Source organism: Notothenia coriiceps, unplaced genomic scaffold, assembly GCF_000735185.1.
Source record: "Notothenia coriiceps isolate Sejong01 unplaced genomic scaffold, NC01 NC01_scaffold00000339, whole genome shotgun sequence".
NCBI lineage: Eukaryota > Metazoa > Chordata > Actinopteri > Perciformes > Nototheniidae > Notothenia > Notothenia coriiceps.
In genome coordinates this window covers 12,993,687-13,004,866 of record NW_011333040.1, presented here as the reverse complement: position 1 = coordinate 13,004,866, position 11,180 = coordinate 12,993,687, and the positions used below count along the sequence as shown (strand labels likewise).

Here is an 11,180-nt window from a genome sequence, read left to right as displayed (position 1 = left end):
ATAGTATTTTTCCAGAGTAAAGATAAACAATGTTGTGATATAAATAGCTGTGTTTGGTGAATACGTCTCATAATTCCATGAGAAATAGGCCATGAGAGGGCAAGACGTTAAATAAATAAAATATCATTATCAGTGCAGTTCAAACAAATCATGTTGACTGTAATTGAGTAAGGCCTGAGAGCAAAGATCATTAAAAGTTAAATATTCTATGGCCTTTTGGGTATTGTAGTGCATTGTCTTGGCAGTTAGATGTAGTCAGAGTAATTTCATTAATTCACATTGACACCATCCTTGCTTATAGGAAACAATGTGACGAAAATATCAACTCTAAGTAGTTAATATTTGAATAAAACAGTTTTCGTCTCAGTAACCAAAGTAACGGCGGTCTACTGACTACATGTCCCACAATGCACCAGGTGTAAACTGGCAAAGTGTTGTCTGGTGCGTGGTGCGGACGTGTTTGACAGTTATTCAAAAATGGGGCCTGAAGTCTATCAGACTGGCTGCTTCTGAGTCAAATCCGGTCTGAAAGTGACCCCTGCAAATGCATATAATACCATATTGTTTTTTTGTTTTTCCAACGTGTTAATAAGCGGAAAAAACAAATGAATGAACACGTGAAGGAGCAGAAAGCAGGCAGTTTGAAAGCGGACAACGAACCTAGCTGACCGAAGAATCTGTAAATAAGGTAAGGTCTCACTCCACTGTTATTTCACTCTTCTTGACAAAAAAATTGTGTGTATATATAGATTATCACTGATTTTACATAACTGTGATTCTTCTATGACTATTTGGTGACAGTTACTTGAAACTGTACATGCATTTTTAATAAATAGCAGTACTTTTAAAGTTTTCGAGTTCATATTCAAATGTTTTTTTAAATAGTTTTTTATAATAGTTTTATTTTTTGCTCGTTTTTCTTACAATGTATCTCCTGTAGCTATGTGTATGTATGCACCCTGTACACCAAAGCAATTCCTCGTATGTGTAAACCTACTTGTTAATAAACCTGTTGCTGATTCTGATTCTGAAGGTCCGAAGAAGAATGAATCAGGAGTGAGTCATCTTCTGTCAAAACGATCTTTGACGCTTAGCTAAAGTGCTAAAGCTAAGGACCGACAGGCGGACCACACCGACCGGGCAGCACGTCCCTCTCTCCGGTATGATGCCCGGCGACAGCAGCATGGCCTCCATCGTGCAGAGAATCGCCCGGCAAGCTCTCATTACCTTCCGAAGCCCGCCTCGGTTTGGAGACGAGCCCGCTAAATCCTTCCTGGAGAACCAGAACAAACTAAGGAGCCTAATGACGGAAATACGAGCCTCGGATCTCCAGCTCGTCCCGCGGAGATCCGACGACATTCCCTCGGGGCTTCCGTACCACGACCCCCCGGTCACCTACATGCACATCTGCGAGACGGACCAGTTCAGCATGGGGGTGTTTCTGCTGAAAAATGGAGCTTCCATACCTCTGCACGACCACCCGGGGATGCACGGCATGCTGAAAGTCATGTATGGAAAGGTCAGGATCAGTTGTTTTGACAGGTTGGAGCAGACCGACGCGCCCCCTCCTGCAACTCCGCATCAGGTGGGCTCTCTGCGGCGTTCCCTGCTCCGATCCACCGCTGAATTCACGGAGGAAAGTGGGCCATGCGTGCTCTCTCCGGACCGGGACAACCTGCACCAGATCGACGCTGTGGACGGACCCACTGCGTTCATGGACATCCTGGCTCCTCCGTACGACCCGGACGAGGATAGGGACTGTCATTATTATAAGGTTCTTGCAGAAGGGGAGGTCAAAACATCAGAAAAGGACAAGGAGGTTTGGCTCATGGAGATCTCACAGCCTCCGGAATTCTGGTGCGGAGGGGAGCCGTATCCAGGCCCGGAGGTTTGCCTTTGAGCCTGCCGTAAAACGTCTCCTTTTCTCGGGCTGCACTTAGCACAAGGCCGGGGATTTATTTTTGGACAATGGGCTATAAAGGAAGGGTCACTGTAAATCATTACTGAAGCCATCACATGCATAGAGAGGGTCTGCATTTAACTGTGCAGATGAGATGGTCCTGCAACTGTTTGTCGACTAATCACCAACTAATTTAATAGTCGATTAAAAGTCATTTTTCATGCAAATGTGTCAGAAAATGCTGTTTCATGACCCTCAAATAATATAATCCTATAGTGGATATCTGTTGGTTTTGGACCAGACATTTCAAGACACCTTGGACTTTAAGAAACCTGGGATGGACACTTCTCTGGGCACTTAGAGCAAACACCTAATAGTGAAACAATCAGCCCTGCAGCAAACAATAAGGTGAAATGCTTGTTTTGTTTTGCTCACATCGCTGCCAACAAGCAAGTGATATATATAACTCAAGTTTACATTTCACTTGAACAAAAAGATATTGGAGTCCCAAGGCAAGTTTGTACTGAGATCCCAACATTTCTCAATCTCTATTAAGGGTCAAATCAGCTGAATTAGTTATTTTACAGTGTTTCACTTCTAATGCACTAAAACACATTTCAGATCATTCAGAAAGACATGAAATCTGATTTGAGTGTCAAGCATTGGTCCTTCCGTTTTGTGGTATCAAATATATCATGTTGGAGAAGACATTTCAGTGTTCTGGTGATATCAGCAGGATTTCTGCTTTGCCACTGAACACTTTAAATGTTTCATCTCATGGATTTCTGCCTTTATTTGGTGTGTTCGGTTTAATTAAAGGAGGTGTCATTGTGTAATCCACTGTAAAAGCATACCATCAATCAGGTGACTGGTTTGAAATCTGAAAAGCACCAAAATTGGAGCTGTAAGTGATCTGAGTAAGGAGCTTAAAATAAGACCCTGTAAGGTATTTTTTTGCAAAAGCGATGCCAAGAAATGATGAGATTGATGCAGGGTGCTAATGCTGCGTTCAAGAATAATCAGAAAAGCTGAGTTTGCTTCTGACCTCTAAATCTTTTAAGAACACCACATGTCAGCTTTCAGTAATGCATGTGCAGTTATACAAACAGTTGCTGTGAGTTGCATGTGTTCACGCTGCAGAACTGATTATGAATAATATACTTGTTCCAGACTTCTGGCTGCACTTGAACGCAGCATTCAAAACAACCTGAGCTGAGAATCCTTTGAGGAAATGTCCCCGAACCTCCGAAAACATGTTTGTGTTTTATCGTCTTCCTGCTTCTGGATTTGTGGCGTTTTGTTCCAGAAGTTCTGCTTTTGGAAGAATGGAAAATGTCTCAAACTCTCTAGGGTTTATTCTTGTGTTTAGGACTTTAAAACCGACAGACATTTCTCTTCTTTTTTCTGGGAAAAGTTTGATCCTCAGGAGTGTTTGTGATTTGTTTCACTGGATGACATTGGTAACAACATGGTTCATTGTTTATTCAAAGATGTACAATTTAAAATAATGCTTAACCTGAAGCTATAATGAGAGAAAAGCACTAAAGTTGCTGCAAACTTGTGATTTAATCTCAGAGGACAAGACTGATGTGCTGTATCCCTGAATGAAAGATATACAGGTCTAATAGTGAGCAGAAAGTCTCTAACCTGATCCTGTCTAATGCCGTATTCGATATTTTTTTGCCTGTAATGAAAGTTTTCTGTTAATTCATATAAAATATGCTGTTTATTTTGATTAGTTTATGTCTGATTTATTTGCTTCAGAATGTGATTAGAAGAACCAAAGTGTTCAAAAAGTTTTTTTGCAAACAGGTTTTGGAGTAGATCTTCGGGGACATTTCTCTCAAACATGGCACGTAAAAATCTTCTTAATCAAATTAAATAGTTTTTACTTTCAATAAAACGTCATATTTCCTTTAGAAGAAAGCTCTGTTTGAATGAAAGGCCAGTTTCTGTGTCTTCATGGTTCATTCTTTAAAAGACTTGAATGCAATTTGTGTGTTTATTGAGCTGTAAATCAATATTTCAAGTGTTTACTGACACTATTTTAGTCAAATGTATTATGATACAGTAAGTATACTTCTAGTGCTGAACGATTTGGGGAAATAATCTAATTGCGATTTTTCTGATAGATATTGTGATATTTGTTTTTAAGCGACCCAACGGAGGCTTATTGTAAAATGCAGCCATATATCCGGCTAGGAAGGTCGCATCAACGTGCTCCCGTCTCTAGCACCCACGAGTGAAAGAACTAAACTTACAGGAAACTTCCGTTGGGTTGCTTTAAAGTCAAGCTTCAGTTTAAGACTCACCCTGTAATAGAAACATGTGATGGAGCATTACTAACCGGACTCAGATGGTTTGTTTCACCAAACCATCTAGGAGAGCTCCATTGGAAGCCATTGGAACCTTCATCATGGGCCACTTCTGATTGGTTAACAATGGCAGGTACATGTGGAGCACAGCACTTCTGATTGGTGTGGATGACTGACACACAAGAAGAACAACAAAAATAAAAAATCACAGGCTTTGCGATTTGATAATCGCATCATTAAAAATCGCGATTTCGATTTAGAATCGTTCAGCCCTAGCACAAATAGCATGTACATATGGAAAGTACATTACCTTAAGTGCAATTTGAAAGTATTTGTACCCAACTTGAGCTTTAGTAATTGCCTTTATTTAATAACCTTATAGTTTCTTTGAAATACAGATTAGATATATGACATATAATCACTAAATCATTCATCTGGTTATTAAAAGCTAACATAAAACTTTATTGATCCCTTGGTCAAGTTCATCATAATATTGACAGTGTCTTTTCTAATAATGAATTTGTATACATTAATCAGTTCTGTCTGCAAACAACATAAAGCATTGAGTTTACATTTTATTACTGACAAGAAAATGTAAATGTGATGGTCTAAACCACATGTGTCAAACTCAAGGCCCGGGGGCCAAATCAGGCCCTTGGTGGATTTAATTTCGGCCCGCAGGATAATTTCTAATTCCTATTAGATCTGGCCCGCCGGTATATTGCACGCACACCTTCACTCCATCCTGAGGGTCTCCTCAGCTCAGAGCCTGAGCCCAAACATTGATGACCTTGCACCCAAGATGAGATGCCAAGTATCTGAACTAGCATCACAGAGCAGAACACTGAGTTTAATGGATGTTTCCTTCTGCACTTTCTCTCTCACGACAACAGGGCATGTTTGTTTCTCTTTGAGGGAAATAGTTTTTTGAAGCTGTTGTTGACCTGCGGAAAATGTAATCATAAGAAATGACTCTGGAAAAGCTGCAGATAGAGCCATAAGAAATGAATGCAACTGATTATTTAATGTTGTTTTTATAGGCAATCATTTAAGCTTTGTTAGTTCCAGGTTTAATATGTGCAATAAGTTCACTTCAATAAGCTTTGCAATAAACATTGAACCAGTCCGGCTCTCGACTAGTACCCATTTTTTTATTTTGGCCCACTGTGTATTTGAGTATGACACCCCTGGTCTAAATAGTAACCTTTCTCCAGCTTCTGGTAATATGACATGATCTTCTTCAGCAGGAGTTTTAAACATGTATGTTTAGAGTTTATAGATTTTATCTAAATGGAAATTGGGGTCCAAAGAAAATCTGCTGTGAAAGAACATGTGACCATAACATCCAGAAGTTTAAATATTTTTTAAAAAGCGTTATATATAACACAAAATAAATACCCTCAACTCGACAAGATTTATTTGCATTGACAAGAAGCATCGGTCCAGCAGAATAAAAGCTTTAGTGCTCGACTTGTTTGCATATCAAATATAAAACACAACAACTTGTATTTGTCCAGTAACTCTCTTTCTTCTTCCTCTCACATTCATCAGGTAGAAATGCTGTTTGAATCTTCACAAGTATCCCAGGTTTGTGCTTACTGAACGCATCCACAAATATAAAACATAACCAGAAATACATCTGATTATCCGGCTACAATCTCTCAAAATCCCAACATACGCTGCATGTAATACACCAAAGTCAACTCTTCATCCGGTGAATAAAACATCATTATTTTTAACATTTTTAATCTACAAAAACAGGTTAAAAAAAGCTTCATTTGGCTGCATCCCGCCATTGAAAGATTCACAGAGTTCTTTAATAAAATAGTGAAAGTAATTTGTGTTTGCCATCAGATTTATGTCAATATCAAAGCTTCCAAAACGAGTACTTACAATAAGGAATGCATTTTTTTTGTGATAAATAAGCATCATAAGACATATTTAGTGTCATCACAACAATACCAAATATCGTCTGTTTGTATGTGTCTCTTATAAACCCTACAAGATGTCTTTTAACTAAATAATGAATATCTTTTAAGATATTCATTATTTAGCTGCTATACAACAGCTGAGATGGGATTATCCTAAATAACTTGGGAAATGTGGAATTGTATGTCCTCTGAGTAACTGTCCAAAAATCTTTGTGTATATTTCTGAAATGAACAGACTATTTTGTGCATTTACTGACAGCTGATTCGCAGGATTTCAGCCTGTATTGTAATGTAATCCCTGAGAACATGAAGCAGATACAGTAGTAGACACAATGCCTTGCAACGGAGCACTAAAGCAAGCCAAACTCCATATATATGTTTTACAATTAAGAAGAAATGTAAAATAAATAATCAGCTTTTGATAATTGATAAATGGTATTTTTCATTATTTTCTGAGACCAAACGATTAATCGAGGAGATAAGCAACGCTACAATAACCAGCTTCGTTTTTATGGGCATTTCTGTGTATAATTTGGACCACTGAGTGATAAGTGAGGAGTTGTGTTTTATATAAATACTGAAGGCATGACCAAGCACATGGTGAACTCTGGTTCTCCCTGATTCTTATGTTTGTTAAAGATATGGCTTCCAAAGATATTCCATCCATCTTTTTTCTGAGAACAACAACTTAGTCTACAAAATAGGATTTGGGCTCTTTTTGCACACAGTGTCAGCAGGAGCAGAAAGTTTACATTCAGCAGCTTTGCGCATGCGCAGCGAGGATCAGGCCGCGGAGGACTTTTTCTCCCTCTGCCGCAGGTGGATCTTCATGTGCCTCCGCCTCTCGTCGCTGCGGGCGAACTTCCTCCCGCACTGGTCGCAGGAGAACGGTTTCTCCCCGGTGTGGGTGCGGATGTGTGTGGTCAGGTGGTCGCTGCGGCTGAAGTTCCTCATGCAGATGCGGCACTGGAAGGGCTTGTGGCCGGTGTGGATGCGCAGGTGCCGGCTCAGCTCGTCAGACCTGGAGAACCGGCGGTCGCAGCTCTCCGCCGGGCACGGGTACGGCCTCTGGTGCACGGGTGTTTTACTCGGTCTGTTCGGGTACTTCCTGGGTCTCAATATGGGTCTGAGAGGGAGGCTCTGGTGGTTTGGGAAGGCAGCAGCCATGGGGCCATCTGCGGCCATAGAGGGCGCGCCGAGCGTAAAGTTCCTGATGGTGTTGAGGGGAGTGAGAGGGGGAGGCACCCTGAGGGAGTCCAGAGGATAAGGGAGGGATTTCCTGTCAGAAAAAGCCGCCTGGAGGTCTCTCTGGCAGCTCTGCGGGTAGAAGCCTCCGTAGTCCGGCATGATGGAGAGCAGCGTGCCGTCCACACTCGGTTTTGGCACGGAGCTGTAGTTTGGGGGCGGGAGGTAAGACACGGAGCAGGTGGATGTGGCCAGGTAGCCCCCTGCCGGCTGCTCCTGGTACATGTCCCCGCTGCAGGAGTAGGAAGGGCCCGCGTGGGGGTGGGGGTGGTGGTGAGGGGGCGCGTACATGTGGCTGATGTCCGGCTGGCCGTGCGCCATGGTGTCGTCCCCCGCTGCGTAAATATCTGGCGATTCTGAGCACGTATTCGGCCCCGGGGCAGCGATGTCAGCGCTGATCACGTTGATGACGCCCCCCGGTGTCCACGGGCCTCCGGAGCCTCGAGACTCCACCGAGAACTTGCCGGTCAACGCCACGGGGTGCGTGCGTAAAGTTGCCACGTAGTGTGCCAAGTCTCCGTGCAGAGACAGCTCCGGTGTGCTCTTCCCCTCAAACAGGAGATCACCTGCAAAATTGAGCAAAACACCACCGGTTAGAAAACAATCTAGAAACATGATCAGATTTTAAGATCATTGCACAATGTTCATTTTACGCGCAACACTTCTTATGAGTTAATTTCTCTTGTTCGGGATCCCCAATAGCACTAAGCACAGGCTATTCTTGTTAGGTAAACACCAACCTACAGCCAAGCATATACTTAACAAACAAAACACCCCCATATCGACGTGTTTTTAAAAGTTAAACAGCATAGAGATTACATTTATTTTCCAATAGTGACCTAGGCAAGGAGAAGTATCAGGTCGATGTAATAATAATACAAATCACAACATGTCCATGCATCAACAAAAGCAACAAACATGCATCCAGACATGAGCTGTTATTATGCAGTGAAGTAAGAACAGTTTGTGGTGCAAAAAACGCATGTCCTAATTACGGAATCGAAACAAAATGTCATCAATCAATAAGCCAAACACAATGTGATAAAGCAATTACAATTTGTCAAGCATTCAAGAAAACGCGATTTGTTTTCAAATGTAATTAAGGTTTAGCCAGTTGATTTTCTTTACATTGTCGGTGCAATCCGAGTTATTATGTTTTATTCAAACTCAGATCCTTACCGCTTTCCCCCTCCTCCTCTTCCTCCCCTACAGCCTCCTCTTTAAACTCCATCGACCCCTCCGCAGTGTAAACATCTTTGAGATTAATGTTCTCCACAAAACTGCTCAAAGACACGGACATGTCCTCCGCTATTCTAGCAGCCATTATGTAGATCAGGCGAGTCAAACTAATATTTAAATTCAATGCTTTGCCTCCTGCAACATTTTGTCTCTCATCTCTAAAACATCATCGGGATGATGCATGTTTGGTTATAAAGGGGATCTCTGGGTGTCCCGGCACGTCATTCACCAAATATGGACTTGGGTTTGAAAAAAAAAAGAGGGAACTCCAGAAATAGGACTGGTGGAGCTCACCGTGACGACGAAACAAAATAACATGTAGGAGTTTATTGGAATAGACACAACACATGCAGAAAATCTGAATTTAGGGGGATTTTCACGTGTTTTTTGTTTTTCGCAGGCTTAATGTAAAGCGAGAGGAACTAGGATCTCCACTCGGAATTCCGGTCCCAGTGTCTCCATACATGGATGCTCCGGGCGGGGAGGTGAGAGGATCTGGCCCACTCTATATGGCTGGTATCCGGGTAAAATCGAGTTGCATTGTTTTGTGTTGGTGCCAGCTGAGCCCACACACTGCCTGCACACACACATTTGTTTCCTCTGTCAGGAGCAGATTACTGAGGCTGCCTTTTGTTGGCCCCTGAGATAGATGAGGTGATTAGTGAGGGAATAAGCATCTGATTTAATTTATTACTTTATTAGAGATTTGGCTGGTCTCAATGTTGCCTCCTGTTCAAAAATGGATTTGCAGTTTAGTTATATGAAGATGTAAGTTATAGTTATGTCATCTGACTTTACATGTAATATTAGTTATTATTATTGCATTTTACTTGCACCACTAAGGCCATTGTATGTCTTTCTATGTCTTATATAGTTTATTTTTGCATTGTTACAGAAGCCTGGAAGTTAAGATTGTCATGGTCCACAGCACTTTAGCTATTGTGCATGTGAATTCAAAGCCTTATATTTTCAAAAATCATCCTTTAAGACTTTGTTATTGTGGCAGGTACGGAAACCTTGAATGGCCATTCATGGTTCAAACATTTTATTTCCATGCGTCTTCCCGTCATAACAAGTATATTTTAGTTGATCTTGAGTCATTATTATATCACATCCAATGACAGATGTCTGATATTTTCACCAACCTTGGATCGCTCTACTTCATTCTTAATGTTTGATTTTTGGATCAGCAGTTTTTGTAGAACACTGCAAAAAGAAAACCTGACTTTGGTCCGCAGCTATTTCAAACTGTAACAGCGCAAATAGACCTGCATTCAATTCTCCACAGCAGGGACCACTTTCACTTTTCCGAGTGCACAGACTGGCCCAAAAAAGTGCACCGCCCTTTCATGAGGACGTCTCTCCCAGTGTGAACTTTTTTTCAAAGCGTTTTCAAAACCTGGAGCAGGCTGTTGTATTCTACTCGTGATCAAAATTAATGCAGCAGAATAAGAGAATGCATTTGTTTTGTATTCTTATGTAAAACCTTCAGCTTACATTACCAACAATGCAATTGATCGTAATCATAAGGAACAGCCTATTCGACTCAGAGCAGAGCAGGTGTTCCTTTAGTCAGAGAGCCAGATAAGAAGAGGTTGTGGTGGATGGATCAAACAAACACAGGACCCAGAAGATCACTGCTCAGGATCCTACGGAGACATTGTTGTAGTGGCCAAATGGTGGTACTACAACTTCTGTCAGTCTGTGACATAATGGGCCTAAAAATACTTTCTATACATCCATGTTCGTATCCCATTCGGCCAAAATGTCAGATGTTTCTTCTTCTGTGTGACCTTCGTGACCCCGGATTGACACCTCACTTTGAAGCATCAAAAATACTGAAGCAGTAACAAAACAAAATGCTTTTTTCTGTCTTTCTAATAAAGAAAAGTGAAGGTATCTGCCTCATCCTCCCATTGTCTTCAACACAGGCCTTTCTCAGTACTCTGCAGACTTTGGGTGTTAATTTTGCCATTTTAACGGCCAGAAATATGAGATGATGTTCTGACACATCACTTTGGGAGCATCAAAAATACTTAGTAACAAAACAATAAGTGGCTTACTTTACTCAAAACCACGTTTCCCTTAACGTAACTAATAACAAATAAGGTTGTGTTTGAATTCACGTGTTGGAAATGTTACAGATTCTACCTCAAACAGAAAGCAAATCGTGATCCCTTTGGATGTTAAACAGTAAACAGGACGGATTTAAATCTGTTTGATGAAGACGAAGCCTTCTGCTGCACACGGACAAACACACACACACACACACACACACACACACACACACACACACACACACACACACACACACACACACACACACACACACACACACACACACACACACAGCGAACAGCTCCTCATGCCTTTTGAACGCCCACACTTACAAAAATGTGTGTGTGTATTGTCGTTGTGTGGCGAGCCGCCCACCCTGTGGCAGATGGGGGTTTGGCCGATACACACACACACACACACACACACACACACACACACACACACACACACACACACACACACACACACACACACACACACACACACACACTC

General features: G+C 41.7%; 2 protein-coding genes across 2 annotated transcripts; one reads left to right on the top strand and one right to left on the bottom strand.

Annotated features, from left to right (window-relative positions):
* The first annotated feature begins 453 nt into the window (after positions 1-453).
* On the top strand, positions 454-3,635 carry adob (2-aminoethanethiol (cysteamine) dioxygenase b). Its single transcript, XM_010772209.1, has 2 exons — positions 454-688; positions 1,034-3,635. The coding sequence occupies exon 2, from the start codon at positions 1,163-1,165 to the stop codon at positions 1,898-1,900; it is 738 nt and encodes a 245-aa protein (XP_010770511.1). The 5' UTR covers positions 454-688; positions 1,034-1,162; the 3' UTR covers positions 1,901-3,635.
* A 1,985-nt stretch (positions 3,636-5,620) lies between these two features.
* On the bottom strand, positions 5,621-8,715 carry LOC104951088 (early growth response protein 2b-like). Its single transcript, XM_010777730.1, is given in 2 exon segments — positions 5,621-7,957; positions 8,571-8,715. Coding segments are annotated over 2 exon segments (1,263 nt in total). The 3' UTR covers positions 5,621-6,839.
* Between the last annotated feature and the right edge of the window lie 2,465 nt (positions 8,716-11,180).